The sequence below is a fragment of the Rhinoderma darwinii genome, chromosome 2 (assembly GCF_050947455.1).
Source record: "Rhinoderma darwinii isolate aRhiDar2 chromosome 2, aRhiDar2.hap1, whole genome shotgun sequence".
Classification (NCBI taxonomy): domain Eukaryota; kingdom Metazoa; phylum Chordata; class Amphibia; order Anura; family Rhinodermatidae; genus Rhinoderma; species Rhinoderma darwinii.
The window spans coordinates 459,197,525-459,217,814 of record NC_134688.1 but is presented as its reverse complement, the minus strand read 5'-3'; the positions used below and the strand labels follow the sequence as shown (position 1 = coordinate 459,217,814).

Below are 20,290 nucleotides of genomic sequence, written 5' to 3'. Positions count from 1 at the left end.
AAATACACCATCCATCGTCGGGACAAAGTATTCCAATCAAAGAATACTTTGATTGCAACACCAACTTCGTGGTCTACTTGATTAAGTGTCCCTGTGGACTAGCCTATGTAGGAGAGACCACACAACGAATCAAAGATAGAATCAGCCAGCATAAGTCCAACATCAGATGTAGCAAAATATTACTTCCTATCCCTGCGCATTTTGCCCGCCATAAACATAATATTTCCCAACTTATGTTTCAAGTTATTGAACACGTCCCAGCTCATAGAAGAGGGGGTGACAGGATTAATTCTCTGAAACGGAGAGAAGCCTACTGGATTCACAAACTCCAGACATTAGAACCAAAGGGCCTGAATAGAGAGTATGAGATTAGTAGCTTTTTATAACAGTATTCGATGCCGAGATGTCTCGGGTAACCATATCTGTAGTGTGATTCCGTTTATCTATTCCAAGGCGTCACCTCTCTGTACTGTAGGAAAATTAGGTCTTACGTATTGTAAATGTACCATACTGTTATGCGATTGTCATTAATACTGTTTGCATCTGTTTCATCACAGACACGATGATTTTCCCTGAGCCTGCCTATACTGCAAGAGATCCCGCCTATACACCATCCAAATTGACACGGTATCCTTTTAACTAGGGCATACTAGAGTTATCCAGTTCTATTCCCCCTCTTTTTCCCTGCATCTGTACTTATAGCGCAATGTGGCAACCATTCCCTCTGAGCATGCGCATGCGTTCCACCGACGTGTCAGTGGAACGCACGGCCATCTTGGCTGATACATTCCACACGTCTAGACACACCCACCATCTTACACACACATATAAACCAGGAAGTGACCAGGGTATACCAGCGCCAACACAGAGCGGTAAGCCGCCGGTTACTGACCACAGCAGCGCTATACACGCATCATTTTGTACCGATCCAGTCCCCAGCACGGCTCAGGTAAGATACACATCATCTGAAGATGTTTAGGGTACTACACCCCCGCTATTTCACCTGTATCATCTATTTGTCTCCACCTTCTGGTCGCTTCTATATGACATGTCTATGTCCATGTTTTCTTCAGTGATGCATTCTGTGTTTATTTCTGCATTATATATACCTGCATTGTGTATACCTGAGTTGTACCTCCATATTGTCCGTAAAATATGACGACCGTATCTATATTTATGCCTTAAATCAGTACCATAGATCATCATGTGATTCCACCGCGCCTTGTGCGCGCACAACGATTCGTATCGTCCAAATTATGAGTTTCCTAGACAAAAGATTTCTCTCCATAGCCATATGGTACATTCCCTGATGTGTTGCATGTACATGGGATCCAGGTCTCTGTTTCCTCGTTTTTGTTTTTGTTTTCGATTTTAATTTTCACGTTGATTTCATAGTCCTATGTGTTAGGTGTACTTTGTTTGAATTGACCCAGTTATACGCTCTGTTTTTTCACCTATATGACATGTTTTATGATGTTATCATGTAAATCTTAAGTGATAGTTCTCCTATACCCATGCCATGATCTAATCAATTGTACATTTCTCTAGTGCCCGACGAAGGTCTGTCTGACCGAAACGTCGACGTCGCACATACAGCCTCTGGCATCCATAATTAAAATAAAAATATATTTTTGTAACACAAGCAAGGTGTGCCGAGTACAAATTCTTAACATCTACTCTGCAGCAGTTATTGGAAATGCCAAGGGGATCTGTCCGGTATCTTAGCCATAGAGTACAGGATGAGATAATTGCTTTATTGTCAAAGAAGATAGAGCAGGATATTGTTAATGAGATCAAGAGCTCTCCATTTTTTTCCATAATAATAGATACAACACAAGACATTTCTAAAACTGACCAACTTAGTCAGATTTTTCGTTATGTGACAGTTGAAACAAATCAACAGAATACTGTTACAGCATTAAAGATAAATGAAGTTTTCCTCGGATTTCATGCCATCACGGATCAGACCGCTGCAAGCCTTGAAAAAGAAATTGTATTAAGTATTGAAAATAAGGGTCTTGACATAAGTAGATGTCGTGGACAAGGGTATGATGGTGCAGCAAACATGAGTGGCATATATACAGGCGTGCAAGCAAGAATTTCTAAAAGGGAACCTTGTGCACAGTATATACATTGTGCAGCTCACAATTTAAACCTTGCTTTAAACGATTCTGTCCGATACATCCCAGAAATAAACAAATTTTATGATGTAATCGAAAAATTGTACCAGTTTTTTGGAAACAGTATCAAAAGATGGGCATTATTGTCAGAAATATCTTCTGCATCTGAAACTGCTAACATTACGCTGAAGAGACTGTGTCCAACTAGATGGTCTTCCAGGAATGATTCCATCACAGCACTGAGGTACCGTTACACGGATATACTAAAGGCACTGACAAAAATCATCCTGAAGTCAGACAAAAATTCCAGTGACATCAACGATGCCTCTAGTCTAAAAAAGAACATCAGCTCCTTTGAGTTTGTGATGATGGTTGTCCTGCAGTCAAGGATTCTGGATGTTGTAGGACCAATTTCAAAGTGTTTGCAAGCCAAAGACACAAATATAGAAAAAGCAACACAATTACTTCAGAACGCAGTTGAAGTTTTTCAAAAGTTCAGAAGTGACTATCAGGGAGCGAAAGACAGTGCCATAAAATTATCAGAAAAGTGGGGCATAGGAGTTATATTTGAAAAAAGAAGAAATAAACGTGTAAAACGACAGTTTGATGAGTTGTGTCAAGATGAACGGCTCAACGATGCTGAGAGGTACTTCCAGGTTAACATCTACAATTCCTGTCTAGACACAATCATAATGCAACTAAAACAAAGATTCCAAAGTCTTCATGCAACAGTGAAAAAATTTAAAGCAATCCTTCCCAGCTCACTTTTGTCAGCAACTGATGAGGAACTTCAGAATGACGGAGAGAATCTTGTGAAGCATTTCAAAAATGACTTTTCACCAGCTCTCCCTGTACAACTCATTTCTTTCAGAACGTGCTTAAAATCACAAATTGCACAACTGACCACTGTAGAAGAAATAGCCAAGCTATTAATTGTTGAAAACAGTGTGTTATCTACAAGTTTTCCAGAAGTGTGCACAGCATATATTTTGTTCTTGACATTGCCAGTAACAGTGGCTAGTGCTGAACGCTCGTTCTCAAAACTAAAACTAATCAAGAACTACTTGCGGTCTACCATGGGACAAGAAAGGTTAAGCGGATTGGCTATGTTGTCCATAGAAAATGAACGTGCTAGAATGATTGACTTGAATAAGATCATTGATGAATTTGCAGAAAGGAAGGCAAGAAGGAGGAGTTTTAAGTGAATCAATCAACTCTCAGACAGACCAGTAAATGACAGGATCAAATATTCCCAGTTATCTGCCTAAACAGATTGAGTTTTGCTCTTTTGCATACGTTTTTCTATGCCTACATTGTATGGTTGACTACTTTTCAGTTGCCTTGATTCGGCTTTGTTGTGTAAGTTTAAGTACACAGTATTGTTTATTAGCTTTGTATAGTAAGTATTATTTATTTAAAAATGTTTTGCTTTTTTTTCATTGATTCCTCATGGCAATACTTTTACATTCCGTATGTGACATATTGAGATTCAGTCCTGCTTGATAGGTAACAGTGCAGTAAGCTAAGCATGATAAGATCATCTAAATTATTGCATCTCAGTTGCATGAGTGCTTTGTGTTATATTCAATGATTCAATTTAACCTAAGTCTCTAAATGTGGGCAAAGAAAATAAAAAACCTATACTCACCTCCTCCCTCGCCTCCGTTCACCCGCCGCAGCCCCCATCCTCCTGTCTCGGTCTGTGTTACAAGTGTACAAGGCTGCACTGGTGACGCGCTGCCGATGGCACGTGACCGCTGCTGCCAATAACTCCTCATTGGTGTGCTGCTGAGGACAGTAGTTCCACAGCAAATCGCTGTTGAGGGCATTGATTGGCTGCAGCGGTCATGTGCCATCGACCGCGCGTCACCACAGCAGCTTTGTAAACACAGAAAGGGATAGGGGCTGCGGAGGGGGAACGGAGGCGCCGGAGGAGGTGAGTATAGGTTTTTCATTTTCTTTGCCCACATTTAGGGACTTAGTTTAGATAAGAATTTAACCCGGAAAAAAATGTGTTACTTGTGTTCTAAACTGGTAATAAAATGTACAATATAAATCTTCCTTCATAATTTTTATTAGTAAGGTTTATTTTTATATGCATATATATGTTTAGGTAACTTTGTCGGTATTGGGGGGGGGGCGGGGGGGCCCTGGCACATTATCTGCACAGGGGCCTTTTGCAGTCTGTGTCCGCCACTGGACAAGGCATAAGTTAAAATGACAAAGCAGGTGATTACAGGTGGTGACAAGTAAGTTGATGTGAGAAAGAACAATTTGGAAAAAGGTGTAAATTTTGATAGGAGTGAAGGAAACGGAGCAGCCGGGTACAATGCAGTGACTAATGTGGGTCAGAACAGGGGGAGTGTAACATGTGTGATGTGATGTGACATCTGTGTGATGTGTGTAATGTAACATGTGTGATGTGATGAGACATCTGTGTGATGTGTGTAATGTAACATGTCTGAAGTTTGAAACTAATGGCCACACTATAAAGCAGAACTATATTGTATGTTCTTATCTTGAACAGCAGTAATGTCTAAAATTCCTAGTGTTTTGTGTATGGGGTTAAAAATCCGAATGGAATGTTTCTTATCTTCACGCACGCGCAGTCGTCTGTAACTACACCAAGCGAGAAAAATATAACAGCCGGCTGGATCTGTCTATAAAAAGATAAAATTTACACTGCAGATTTATGTGTTATAATGTGATAAGATTTAATGTTGGAATGTTTTGATGTTGATTCAAATGAATTAAAATACAGATATTGTGAGACACGGGGTCTTGATGATGTATGTGCCCCCTCTGTTCCCTATTCTTATGTACAGCTTATTGGTTTGCAGTAATTAATATTACCAGATATATCATTTTCTGTTTTATTGAATAACTAATTACATTTGTTTTGTTTTTGTTTTCACACATGAGGCACGTGCTATGGGGCTGCCTAAATGTTATTTTTGAAAATGTGAGATGTTTTACAGGTAAATGGTTGCAGGTCATTTTAAAGATAAAATGTATTTTTGTCAGGAGAAAGTCATCTTTTTTTGTTCCAGGCTGTTGTGTATTACAAGGGGTTAAATTAGTGCCCCCCCAATAGTGTGTTTAATCTCATTATGTTAATATGTAGTTTTGAACCCTGCTACATTATTTTCGCAGAGTCCAAATAGGAGGGAATGTTGAAGGGACTGATCAGGTAGTTTTGTTTTGTGTTTTATTTTGTTTTGAATTAATGAATTTGGTTCTAGGAGATGTACAAAATGTGTATGAGCTTCAAGGACCATCCCCCTCCAGCATATTTACACAGGAGGCAGAGGTGACGTCACTCACAGATGAGTCTTTACAGATTTAGATGGGGAGAAGGAAAAATAAAAAAAAAATAAAAATAACATTTTTGTCGGAACATTGTTTATTTTATGCCAGATTTCAGTAACATATTTTGTTTGTTTTTGTATTAATCAGGTATTTACAGGACCTGGTGGGTGGGATTTACAAGTGTTCTGGATTATCAGATGAATGTGGAACAATAAAACTCCATCCTTTTGAAATGTTCTATCTATATGTGACATGGGTTTCCAATGTAAATTTGTAATAAAGAGATATTTGATCATACAGCATGTGTAGAACAGGATACGAGGCACAAGGTAAATTACACAGAAACCACTCTCACCTTCTTGTTCATCTCAAGGAGCAGAGCTGGAGGTGCTCGCTGAGGCTTGTAACCTGGCAGAAGGTAAGACGGCCGACATTTACACTGACTCTAGGTACGCTTTTGGCATCGCCCACAATTATGGGCCCATTGGTAGTAGGAACTTTATTGGATCATCGGGTAAGCCAATTGACAGAGCAAGAGAAGACAGACATGACAACAAGAGAATGTGCAGCCAGGTATCAGTAAATTGGCTTGTCCCTGGATACAATAATGCCACCACTAGGTTTGTAGCAGCCGGCATGATGTGCGCACGGCATGACATAGGTAAAACAGCAAAGGTACCTGTGAAAAGTGCAGCCCGGCCAGATTACCCGTCCCAGCGACTGCAGAACATACAACTACCCGAGGTAGAAGTGTATGACAATGTGCTCGTGTGTGTAGACCTGTTCTCAGGGAGGCCTGAAGCCCGGCCTGTATCGTCCCCACTGCAGAACTTGTGTGTAGTGACAGGGGAATAGTGTTCTCCAAAATATTGAACTGATGTTTGTACAATAAGATGTCAGTAGTTCTCCAAATGTTGTCCCAAATTTAGTTTGTTTAATAACTGTATTCAAGAAGTAAAAACTGTGGTTACGTTTTATGTAGAGTTCTAGACCAGCGTGCCTCAGTATTGGACTATAGGAGGCGTCAGATAAAGGTACAGAAATGGAATATTCCCATTTGAAAACATTTTTATTTATTCCTTTTTTTTTTGTTGTTGTTGGAAAGGAAAATTGTGAAAAGAAGATTGTGTGCAGTGTATGTGTGTATATATATATATATATATATATATATATGTGTGTATGTGTATGTATGTATATATATATGTATATATATAAGAAGAAAAATGAGTTTGCATGTATCACTTCTAGTTATTGCTCAATGTGAACGTTTAATGTAAAGATGTTATTTGTTAATGTTTTTTTTCCCCTAATTGAATTATCTAATTAAGATCAATTAATGTTTATGCGATGAAAAAGTTTGTTCTCCACAGGAAGAGTCCAACTGGGAGCGGAAGGCGTGAGAACCAGATTCTGACAGAATGTGGACGGATAAGGGAACGTGAACCGGTAACACCCAAGGCACTCTTGATAGCACTTGTATTGATGGTGTATGACCTCACATATGCTCCAAGACTGCAAGGATCGATTTGGTCTAATTGGTATGTCCCAGGCTTTACAGCTGGTGCTGCTAAATTCTGTTAGAGCTGTTTGATTTGCCTACAGAACAGTCCTGGTAGACCGGTGTCAACCTTATCATACCCGCATCCCACAAAGAGAACAGACCTTGAGAGGCCTTCCCATGCAATACAAATTAGAGTAGGAAAAATTGGTTTGCGACATTTGTCAGATAAACATGTGGAATCTGTGTATATTTTGGTGAGCTGGAAATGTTCCAGGCAATCAGCTCAGATCAAGGTACAAATCCTGCTGAAAAGAGTGACACCAAGTGCAAATGAAATGTACCCAATAATTACATATCTTCTAGGTGCCCTGTCCATTGGAGCAGAGAAGTTTTTCATATATAAAAGGTGTTTGTTTGTTTGATTTTTTAAGGGCCTGACATTGTTATTGTATGTACTTAGAACAACTTTTATAGTACGTAGATGTTATCACCAGATTAGTAACAATTGACAAGGGTTGGGGTTCCCCAGCAAGTGCCAGTAAACATGAACTAAAAGATTTTTAATACGATGAACTCCATTACTGAGATGTGGCAAACGCAGCCGGAGCCAGTACAACGCGTTTGTCATGAACTGACGGAAGTGTCACAATTCCAAGCAGCCGCCCAGACAAGTAAGAAGACAGCTGAGCGGAGGGTTTGTGGGGTCACAATAACACCCCACTAATCCGCCTACGTGGGATCTCACACCAGGCTCACAGCATGAGGTGTTGTGTATAGCCCGGTGACGTATACTAAGAGAGAAGGACCAAACCAAGTCCTGATGACATCAGCAAAGATCAAAGTAAAGACCAAAGACCTGAGTGAATCTGTCAGCAGTATCAAGCGTTTTAATAAGTAAGTGACTAGGAGGGGGTAATCATAAATACCCCATTGGACACCACTGTGCAGTCTGACTCCACAATTGTATGGGTTACGCTGAGGCCGACAGTCAGTGAAGAACAGAAGATAGAAGAGGATGATGATGATAATGATGATGTACAAGATTTGTCAATACACTAGTGGGACCCCATGCCCAAAACTGGACATTGGTGATGGCATCATATAAGTTGTGGCCCTATTTATATATAGTTTGAGTATTATAATCATAATATATAATTTCTGTAATTAAAATATGAGAAAAGGGAGGGTTTGTAAAGGACGGTTTATTTGCTTATATTCTCTGTATGAAATTACATTGTGAATTATCAAGCAGGATGCCGAATTACAAAGATATGTATGATGTGAAAGTGATTATGATAATGTTTAAATGATTTAGTTTTGTGCAGCAGCCATTTTGTCTGGAGTTCCCATCTTGGTTCTTTTGTAGTGAATAAGAAAGTCATTTCCTTTAACACAAGTTATGTTGATTTCATATGTTTTATCTTTGATTTTGGGCTCCCATATGAAGTTTGTAGAGAAAGAACAGGGAGTGAGAAGGGAGAGTGGCAAATATGCTTGTGGGAGAGCCTCCCCCATCTTACAGAAAATGTTTGTATATAGAGATAAAACCACAGAGCGTATGTATGGTTACGGAGGACCCAACACACTAAAACCTTTTTATTACAGGTACCCTTTTCTGGATGTACATTTAATGTTAGTTATATAGAATGGAAGAACCAGACTATTGTATTTCTCCCGGATTTGGATGAGATTGTAAGCACAGTATGGGTACCGGACCCATTGCCAACACTTAATATTAGTTTCCCCTTAGATGAGTTGAACAAAGTTCTAAAAGACGCAGAAGAGTTAAAAGAGATGGTTAGGAGACATAATGTTACACTACAAACAGTCAAAATGAATGCTGTTATAAGTGGGAAGACATTTAGGATCCCAGATTAAGGAGGACACGGCTCATCACTGGTATGATATATATGTACTGTACACAGGGTTTTCTGCCAGTTCAGTGTTAAGCTATTTATTCCAACTATTAATATGTATTATGATTGTTTTTGTTATTATGACTTGTTTTAATTGTTATGTGTTTTATAAGATACGGAGAGCTCTCACAGCGAGGTCTCTGGAGATAAGTGACAGGTTGTTGTGAAATTAGAGGCAGGTAAAGATTACCAGACCTATAAAGTCACAAAAGGGGGGAAATGTGAAAGCAAAAATATTTTCCAAAGTGTTTTAGACTTAATGTATATCTTATATACTTATATCCTTATATGCTTGTACAAGTTAGTTATATTAGAAGGTAGATGCTCTGGGACTTTAAGGAGTAGTGCCGTGTGCAAAGTACTACTCAGTAATAATAAGAATTAAAATGGAGAATCATAGTGCGTGTGCAAAACACTACGCAGCAATAATAAGAATTAAAATGGAGAATCAGTGCTGTGTGCAAAGCTACGCAGCAATAATTGGGAAGATGAGGGAACGGCCCCCCTAAGAGCCAATTAAGTTGTGGAACTTTATCTAAACTTTCTGACTCATTTGTTGTTGAAATTTTGTTATAAATATCCGTGCTGATAAGAATAAAGTAGAAGCATTTTCATACAGTAACGTGTCTGTGTGTTTTTGCTACTCCGAGCTGCTCGTATTCATAGGATGATTTTTAAAAGCTAATTTGGAGCTGGATGGAACTCAAGGCGTAGTGTATGCTAGAATTGCACTCACAACTGCGAACGGCTCCCGTCCCATTGACTGCAGTGTACGGCGTCTGTGTGGGAACTGCGCATGCGCCGCTCCCACACAGTCCTATTCGAAATTGGCGCCGTCCGGCGCCATTTTCCTGTGGACCGGAAGTCGCGGCCGGACAGTAATATTACTACTTCCGGTCGCGGCTTCCGGATTTATGCACTTGCACCAGCGACAGCAAACGGAGCGGACGGGCCGGAGGGAGCCGCGGCGGCAGGAGCAGGTAAGCGATTTCAATGTATGTTCGTGTTTTTGTGTGTTTACTACTGTATGTAAACCTACTACACTGTGGGTTAGCTCAAAAAATGGCGACACACAGTGTAGGAGGTTCAAACCCCTCGTTTATCCCGGCACTAGCCAGGATAAAGGAGGGGGGGATGCCGAGAGCTCACTAGAGCGAGGGCTTTTAACCCAATGTTGCAATGCTGCAATTTTGGGAACAGCTCCATCTAGTGACCAAAAATGGGTAGTATTATAAATTAGAAATAATTTATAATATTTCCTGGCTCGTGCAAAAAAAAAAAAAAAAAATTTGAACAATGTTTAATCACCCACACACTAAATGTTTAATTTTTAAAAAAAAAACATGTTTTTCTGGCAACACATTCCCTTTAAGGCCCAAACTAGGCTGCGTCCTTAAGGGGTTAAGCAGGGTTCTATTGTTAGGCCATTGACGTGGTTTGAGTCTTTGTGGTCTTCATCCACACCAATTTCCAAATCCATTTCATTGATATATAAAAAACTTGGATCTATGAATACGGAGATTCCAGGATAGGTTAATGCTCGTTTATCTTTCAACATGACCATATCTTTTTTGGATGATGTGTTAGTAATGAGGTGGATATGTATACTGTTTCTAGGTGTTATTAAACTAAAATCTACTTGTTCCTGTAGATTGCTGTATAGTATATATAGAAATACGATGTTATAATTTCTTTATGATTGTAAATGTCTATTCAAAATTGTATTTTGATATCAAACGTTTTGGATGTAAAAATGGAAAATCAATAAACAAATTTAAAAACAGTTACATTTATTTCAGTAATTCAATTTAAAAAGTGAAACTCATATTCTATAGATTCATTAAACACAGAGTGATCTATTTCCAGCATTTTTTTCTTTTAATGTCGATTATGGCTAACAGTTAGTGAAAACCCAAAATTTAGTGTCTAAGAAAATTAGAATATTATATAAGCCCAATTTCAAAATTTATTTTTAATACCGAAATGTTGGCCTACTGAAAAGTCTGTCCAGTATCTGAACTCAATACTTGGTCGGGGCTCCGACTCTGCATGAATTACTGCATCAATGCGGCGTGGCATGGAGGCGATCAGCCTGTGGTACTGCTGAGGTGTTATCAATGCGGCGTTGCATGGAGGCGATCAGCCTGTGGCACTGCTGAGGGGTTATCACTGAGGCGTGGCATGGAGGTGATCAGCCTGTGGCACTGCTGAGGTGTTATTAATGCGGCGTGGCAAGGAGGCGATCAGCCTGTGGCACTGCTGAGGTGTTATCAATGCGGCGTGGTATGGAGGTGATTAGCCTGTGGCACTGCTGAGGGGTTATCACTGCAGCGTGGCATGGAGGCGATCAGCCTGTTGCACTGCTGAGGTGTTATGGAAGCCCAGGTTGCTTTGATAGCGGCCTTCAGCTTGTCTGCATTGTTGGGTCTGGGGTCTCATCTTCCTCTTGACAATACACTATAGATTCTCTATGGGGTTTAGGTCAGGTGAGTTTGCTGGCAAATCAAGCGCAGTGATACTGTGGTTATTACACCAGGTATTGGTACTTTTGGCAGTGTGGGCAGGTGCCACGTCCTGCTGGAAAATGAAATCAGCATCTCCATAAAGCTCGTCAGCAGAGGGAAGCATGGAGTGCTGGGAAATGTCCTGGTAGACAGGTGGTGTTTTAGAATATTTTTGTATATTGTTATGTCTGATTATTTTGCAGGAAAAAATGTTTTCTATTTTTTTCCTTCACTTTGATATTTATTTAATACTTTGGGATAGAAAAGTGTATCATTTTTATTATTCAAAGTGCTTGTAGTGACCTGGAATTTTGCTTGTTTGTTTTTTTGTAAAAATAGTTTCTATATCTGGGTCGGCACCGTGTAGTATTTTTATCTACATAATTTTTGTGATCTCTATTCGATTAAATAGATCTTTCTTTAAGTCATAATTGGTATCGATGCGTTAGAAATTTCAGAACTATAACAAAATATATTATTTATCCTGCACGTAAATGCCGCATAAACAAAGAATAAACGCGAGAATTAAATAAAAAGTGATCAATATCTGATAAGTGATCAGCATGTACCCCAAAATGGTATTAATAAAAACTACAGCTGACCCTGCAAAAATCAAGCCCTCCGTCAACTAAAAAAGCTGAAAAATTATGGGACTCAGAATATGGCGACGCAACATTTTAAATTTGTTTTAGCTTTTAAAAAGTAGTAAAACATTAAAAAAAAACACACTACATAAATTTGATATCAACCTACTAATATTAACCTGCACAATAAAGTAAACATGTCGTCATTTTTATTGCACGTGTAACGGCCTGAAAACCAAACCCAAAAAACAAATGAAGGAATTGCAGGTTTTTTTTCCATTCCACCCCACAAAATCCTGCCAGTACATCACATGGTACATTAAAAACTACAACTCATCCCGCATAAAAATGAAAAAAAAGCCATTATATGTAGAAAGAAAAAAAAGTTATGGCTTTTGGAAGGCGGAGAGGAGAAAAGTATTAATGCCTTTGGTGTAAATGGGGATAATTTTATACATAAATATAATTTTTGGGTCAAAAAGTGTATTAATGCAAAAAGACCATAAAACACAAGATCCGCCCTTGAAACTGGGCAAACAAAAAAAGCAAAAAACAACAGCAACCAATGAACTGTAAGTATAAGGTCTACATACCTCCGTCATGTGCATCACCGTTATATTGCAGTCCAGATCTGGAAAGACCATCTCACTATTCATGCTAACAACCTGCTGCTTTTCTTCACTCCATAAATTAGAGACTGGAGGCTGGACAAAAACTTGGATGCAGCGATCACATGCAGCAATATCCACTATAGGGGGCCCCAGGACAGCTGGAAGTAAAACACAACACATATGGCTTAGGCCCCATGCACATGACGCATTCACATTACGGACGCATTCACATTACGGACGCATTCACTTCTATTGTTCACGGACATCTTCCCGTTTATTTATGGGAAGGTGTCCAGGCCGTAGAAGTGTACTGCAAAAGGTAGGACATCTATCTTTTGCTTTTTACGGTCCGTGCTCCCAGACTTTGTATGGGAGCATGGGCCGAAAATGCGGGCGGCCGTGCCCGCAATTGCGGCCCGTGATTATGGGAACGGCCGTGTGCATGAGGCCTTAGTTAGTCACATACATTTTCTGACCACTTTCATTAGAAGAAAAGATTATGGAATTTATACGTTTGAGACAGAGGAGACGTCTAGGATAAACCATAACTTGGTGATTGATGGGGGTCAAACTCACCAGATTCCTAAAATGAAGGGCCTACAGCATTTTTCCATCCCCACTACCGACCAGACGCTGAACAGAGAACGAATAATGTCCTATTCAAGTTAATGGTCTGATCTGTAGATCCTGCACAGGCTAGGAGTGTCAGTGTGCAGAAAGGACAAAAAAACAAAATGGGAAGGAGTTGGTGCCCTTTACCAGTGCCAGCACCATCGTTTCCTACACAGGGGTCTTTAAGGCCCTGTTCACATAGAGGTTTTTGCAGGCAGAAAAAGTAATCTGCCTCAGAATTCCTTCAGGAATTTTAAGGCAGACTTTGAACAGCCTGCGACTTTTAGTCGCAGTTTTCGGGGGTGTATTTTGCTCGCAGTCATTGAATCTAATGAAAGGACCACAAACAAGAAACGGCGCGAAAAATGCTCAGAAACTAGCGCCGCAGGGTTTTTTTTTTCCTCCCATTGATTTCAATGGGAGATCAGAGGCGGAAGCGGAAACCGCAGCAAGAAAGGACATGCCACCTTTTCTTCCTGCCAGTGGCCAAAAGTTGCCCGGGGAAAAAATTGCCTCTGCCTCCCATTGAAATCAATGGAAGGCGATTTCAGACGTTTCTTGGTTCACACCCCCTCCACACCTCAGTCATTTGCAAGAAAGGAAGTACCCGGAGGTATCTTGAAAGAGAACAACTCAAGAGGCAGAGCTGAAAGGGACCCAAATCTGGTAAGGCTTCGTTCACATCTGCGTCGGGACTCCGTTCATGGGTTCCATCAGGGGAACCCATGAACGGAACCCTGACTAAAAAAAAAGGAAACCAGAGGTTTCCGTTTGAATCACCGTTGATTTCAATGGTGATAGATCAGGTGCAAATGGTTTCCGTTTGTCTCCGTTGTGCAAGGGCTCCGTGGTTTTAACGAAAGCAATACCGTAGTCGACTACTGGGCCAGCTCGGAGCAATCAGAATCACTGCAGCCCTGTCTTCCCTGATTATCTTTAATACCCTGGGAATTAGAAAGGGGAGGGATGGAAAATCCCAATTCCTGACCCTAGGACTGACTCAAAGCGTCCACAGCTAGAGGATGATCTAGATGGTTCAGAGAGTAAAATTTCCCTACTTGCTTGTTCTCCCTGGTGGCAAAGAGATCTATCAGAGGAAGACCCCATCTGGAAACAAGCTGCAGGAAAATATCCCTGTTCAAGCTCCACTCGCCTTGCCTGATTTTGACCCTGCTGAGGAAGTCTGCAACATAAGGGTATGTGCACACGATAACTGGCTTTTACGTCTGAAATTACAGACCGTTTTCAGTAGAAAACAGCTGCGTCGTTTCAGACGTAAATGCTCCTCCTCGCATTTTGCGAGGCTTCTCTGACGGCCGTAATCTTGAGCTGTGCTTCATTGAATTCAATGAAAAATGGCTCAAATTACGTTTCAAAGAAGTGTCCCGCATATAATGTATACAAGTGTCCCGCATATAATGTATAGAAGTGTCCCGCATATAATGTATAGAAGTGTCCCGCATATAATGTATAGAAGTGTCCCGCATATAATGTATAGAAGTGTCCCGCATATAATGTATAGAAGTGTCCCGCATATAATGTATAGAAGTGTCCCGCATATAATGTATAGAAGTGTCCCGCATATAATGTATAGAAGTGTCCCGCATATAATGTATAGAAGTGTCCCGCATATAATGTATAGAAGTGTCCCGCATATAATGTATAGAAGTGTCCCGCATATAATGTATAGAAGTGTCCCGCATATAATGTATAGAAGTGTCCCGCATATAATGTATAGAAGTGTCCCGCATATAATGTATAGAAGTGTCCCGCATATAATGTATAGAAGTGTCCCGCATATAATGTATAGAAGTGTCCCGCATATAATGTATAGAAGTGTCCCGCATATAATGTATAGAAGTGTCCCGCATATAATGTATAGAAGTGTCCCGCATATAATGTATAGAAGTGTCCCGCATATAATGTATAGAAGTGTCCCGCATATAATGTATAGAAGTGTCCCGCATATAATGTATAGAAGTGTCCCGCATATAATGTATAGAAGTGTCCCGCATATAATGTATAGAAGTGTCCCGCATATAATGTATAGAAGTGTCCCGCATATAATGTATAGAAGTGTCCCGCATATAATGTATAGAAGTGTCCCGCATATAATGTATAGAAGTGTCCCGCATATAATGTATAGAAGTGTCCCGCATATAATGTATAGAAGTGTCCCGCATATAATGTATAGAAGTGTCCCGCATATAATGTATAGAAGTGTCCCGCATATAATGTATAGAAGTGTCCCGCATATAATGTATAGAAGTGTCCCGCATATAATGTATAGAAGTGTCCCGCATATAATGTATAGAAGTGTCCCGCATATAATGTATATAAGTGTCCCGCATATAATGTATAGAAGTGTCCCGCATATAATGTATAGAAGTGTCCCGCATATAATGTATAGAAGTGTCCCGCATATAATGTATAGAAGTGTCCCGCATATAATGTATAGAAGTGTCCCGCATATAATGTATAGAAGTGTCCCGCATATAATGTATAGAAGTGTCCCGCATATAATGTATAGAAGTGTCCCGCATATAATGTATAGAAGTGTCCCGCATATAATGTATAGAAGTGTCCCGCATATAATGTATAGAAGTGTCCCGCATATAATGTATAGAAGTGTCCCGCATATAATGTATATAAGTGTCCCGCATATAATGTATATAAGTGTCCCGCATATAATGTATATAAGTGTCCCGCATATAATGTATATAAGTGTCCCGCATATAATGTATATAAGTGTCCCGCATATAATGTATATAAGTGTCCCGCATATAATGTATATAAGTGTCCTGCATATAATGTATATAAGTGTCCCGCATATAATGTATAGAAGTGTCCCGCATATAATGTATATAAGTGTCATTTGACAGCTGTCAAACGACGACGCTTAAATGACAGGTCGTCGGCACAGTACGTCGGCAAACCCATTCAAATGAATGGGCAGATGTTTGCCGACGTATTGGAGCCGTATATCAAAGAATAATACGCCTCGTTTACGTCTGAAAATAGGTCGTGTGAACCCAGCCTAATTGTCCTTTCCCCTGCAATGAACTGTAGATAAGCTGTAGAGGTGGAGTTCTGCCCAGAGGAAAATTGACAGTGTTTGTGCTTGGAGGTGAGGAGCTCTCGGACCTCCCTGGCGATTTATGAAAGCCACAGATGTGGTGTAGTCTGAACAAATTCTGACATCCTTTCCCTGTAATAGGGGACTTCCAGCTAGGAGACCCTTCTTTATGGCCATCAATTCCTTGAGATTTGAGGAGCGGGATGTGGTCAAAATTGCTTTCCGGAGGGAGCACTGGTTGGAAAGAAAGAGATCAATTACCCTGTTCTTTAGCGACTGGACTTTGAGAGAGGGGGGGGGGGGGGGAAGCACTTCTGACAAGTGAAGTCTAGCTGAATACCCCTCCCCAAAAAAATCTTGATTTTGGAGTGGGCGAGAGATGATTTTTCCCTAGGGTGGAGAGGATGAGTTGACAGTGGTTGGTCAAAGATTGGCGACAGGACGATATCAGTAGAAAATAGTCTAGATTGGGTACTAGAAGTAACCCCTGGATTCTGACAAAGGCCACTATTTCTAAAATTACCTTCGTGAAAATCCTCGGGGCCTGAGAGACCCCAAAAGGGAAGAGCCTTGTACTGGACATTGAGAAGGCTTCCCTTCATCTAGACAGCCAGCCTTAAAAACCTCTGGGAGGATGTATGCATCGGTAAATGGTAATACGCAGCCCCTAGGTCTAATGTGGCCATTACACAGTGGGGAAACAGAATGTCTTGTGTGTTAACTTTTTTAGGGACCGGAGGTTGATAACCCTGAACTTGCCATTGGGTTTCTTTACTAGAAATGGGGGGGGGGGGGGGGTAAAAACCCCTTTCAATCTCTGCAGGGAGAACCGGAACTAGCGCCCCCTTCTCAATCAAGGATTAGACTTCCCCTAGTAGGGCCTGCCTGTCTCTTGAAAAGATCCCTTGGATTTTTTGCTGGGATAAATCTTCAGGGGGAAGAGAGAAACTCTAGTCTGAGACCCTCTCTTATCCCCTGTAGTTAGTACCCAGTGGTTGAGATATTTCCACAAGCCTGAGGAAAAAAATAAATAAATGAGAGAGAGAGAGAGTCTTCCCCCCACTGGAGGCCTGACATCATTGCTGGCTTATTTTATATTTATCCTGCTGGGGAAAAATAAACCCTTTACCCTTTTTGTTAAAGGGAACCTTCCTTCCCCTTGAGGGTCAAGATAAATTTTTATGGAAAAAAAACCTGATTCCCGCAGGGGGACCTAAAGGCTGAGGAACAGGGAACACCTTTCTATCGGATGCCTTATCTAAATTATCATCCAAACAGGAGCCAAGTAATAGATCTCCCTCACAAGGAATCCCACACAGCCTATTTTTGGATCCCTGATCTCCCCTCTTCCATATTTTAACCCATAGAGCCCTGCGGGTGGAGTTAGACATAGCCGCAGCCCTAGCTGATAATTCTACTGAATCAACGATGCATCTGCCAAAAAGTCTGCAGCTTTTGCAAAGGAAGGGAGAGAAGCAAGAAGTTGTTCTCTTGGGGACTTATCTTTTAGGTGTATCTCTAATTGCCCCAACCAGACCTTCATAGACCTAGCCACACAAGTAGCAGCAATGCTAGGTCTAAGGCTACCTGCTGCAGATTCCCAGGACCTCTTAAGTTCCCAGTACCTGCTTTTCAAACCAGGGGATCCCCTAAACTCCTTAAATCTTCAAAAGGGAAGGACCCCTTTTCGCGACACTGGGGCGTTCACACTACAGGCCTTATCCCAAGTAGCGGAGTCTTTTTCAACAAAGGGATATTTCCTTTTTATGGAAGGAGGAATGATTCTTCCATTCTAGGTCAATTCAGATGTACCGGAAATACCCTCTTCTGCCTAGGAACTAATCGTTCAAACAAAATCTGACACGGATCTAGATTGCTTGATATCCTCTAACCCCATTGTTGCCCTAACTGCTTTTACCAAATGTTCGGTATGTTCTGCCTGGAAGGAGGTAATACCAGACTGTTCTTCATTAGATGAATTTGATCCAGAGGCTACTTCATTCTCATCTGAAGCTGAGCCGGAGTCATCAGCACGAAAGGGAGCAGAGGGTGCACCCGAGGAACTAGCCTGAAAACTCTTCCTCTGGAAAGCTTCCAATGAGGAAGCCACTTCATCCTTCACAATTTGCTTGATACTGTCTATTAAATAAGGCAATGACTCTATCCAGGCAAAAGGATTTAGAGTAAGAGGATGATAAAGTCTTTTTACAGATTCCACAAGTCCTGGCTTTACTAGAGCTGGACTTCTTAACCACTTTAGTAGTCTATAAAAACATAAGGCATAGAAAACCATCAAGATTATGGAAAATGTATCATACCGAATGTTCAGTGGATCCCATCATCCCACAGGACAAATACCGGACTCGGAAGTCTGGGGGCTTCTGATGGGTCAGCGCTTCTTGAATGGACATCACCTGTATCAGTCATTGGTGATTCACCACTGTGATGTCTCTGGTTTTACAGCTCACAGTAATTACAGGCGGAAAACCTTGTTTTTGCAGAGGATCTGCAGGAGTTGGCTGCCTCCCTGTTGCCTATTTATATAGCGACCAGAAGTGCTGTTATTCCTCCCACTTGTTACCAGCACGTCAGACGCCACCGGAAGTGACGTCAGCAAAACCAGAAGTGACGTCAGCGAAACAGGAAGTACCCAGTTACCGGAAGGGACATCAACCATAGCCGGAAGTGACGTCAGGCACATCTCAGACACTGTCCAGCCCACACTGAGAATCCTACCTGCCCACAGAACGTTCACCACTCCAACTTCCAAGAAGGGAAGAGTTTCCTGGACAAGCATGCTGCCCGACAGACAGGAGGCAGCACACGGGGAAGCAGACTAGCTAAATAGGATGCGTTTTACAACGACTTATACCAACCATACCAGGAAAGGAAGACAAAATCATTCCAGCTTCCAGTCCTCAGCCCCGGGTGTGAATAAAAAATGAGATACATATCTCCAATGGGAGCAGAAGATCCCCAGGACAGCCAATCCGGAGGACAGGAAACCTGAAACCGATGTGTGGAGGGGATGTGAACCTTTTTATCTCCTGAGGTTTCCTGTCCTGGGATGGGTGGTCTCCTCGCATGGGTGATGTCATGAGGGATTGTGAGCAATGATTAAAAAAAAACAAACCTTGAAATAGCTGGATGGATGGTAACCTGCATGTACTTACTCTCCATAACTGGTGTCAGGGAAACAGCAGTGGAATGATCTGAAAAGTTATCGTCTATGAAACTGAAGACCTTCATCTTATAATAATGGGTGATATTTGTGAGGTCCTCGGTCAGGTCACAGCGCCGTGTTGTAACATTGGCGCAATATTTTGTCTTCTGAAAAGTGTAGCTTAATATAAAAAGGAAAACAAAGGTTAGTGATATTCAATTGTTCAACTGTAATAGCATGAATAACCAAACTAGCCAGACGCAGCAGTCCCAGGGGGTGACATTGCACTAACTAGATGCTGTATGGTGTATTAACAGCTACAATAGAAAAAAAATTAACTTAATCTCCAAATCTTAAACCATTAAGAAGGAAACGAAAGATGCGCTGTAAAAAAAAATAAAGCTAGCACCACGAACACAGCCACATTTTTCTTGCCTGCTTTAATCTATCATTTATTAAAAATGTCCAGCTTTACTTATAGACGCATCGGTCAGTTCTCCTGTGTGGTGTAGTATAGAGGATGTGTCAGCTCTCCTGTGTGGTGTAGTATAGAGGATGTGTCAGCTCTCCTGTGTGGTGTAGTATAGAGGATGTGTCAGCTCTCCTGTGTGGTGTAGTATAGAGGATGTGTCAGCTCTCCTGTGTGGTGTAGTATAGAGGATGTGTCAGCTCTCCTGTGTGGTGTAGTATAGAGGATGTGTCAGCTCTCCTGTGTGGTGTAGTATAGAGGATGTGTCAGCTCTCCGGTGTGGTGTAGTATAGAGGATCTGTCAGCTCTCCTGTGTGGTGTAGTATAGAGGAGCTGTCAGCTCTCCTGTGTGGTGTAGTATAGAGGAGCTGTCAGCTCTCCTGTGTGGTGTAGTATAGAGGATCTGTCAGCTCTCCTGTGTGGTG

General features: G+C 41.1%; 1 protein-coding gene across 1 annotated transcript in view; it reads right to left on the bottom strand.

Annotated features, from left to right (window-relative positions):
• LOC142743621 (interferon alpha/beta receptor 2-like) overlaps positions 1 to 20,290 on the bottom strand; it is an 82,488-nt gene that overhangs the window by 35,542 nt on the left and 26,656 nt on the right. The window contains exons 4-5 of the mRNA XM_075854558.1: positions 19,407 to 19,576; positions 12,528 to 12,703 (exon numbers count right to left, since the gene is read on the bottom strand). Coding sequence (XP_075710673.1) covers positions 12,528 to 12,703; positions 19,407 to 19,576 — 346 coding nt within the window. The remainder of the gene's footprint in view (positions 1 to 12,527; positions 12,704 to 19,406; positions 19,577 to 20,290) is intronic.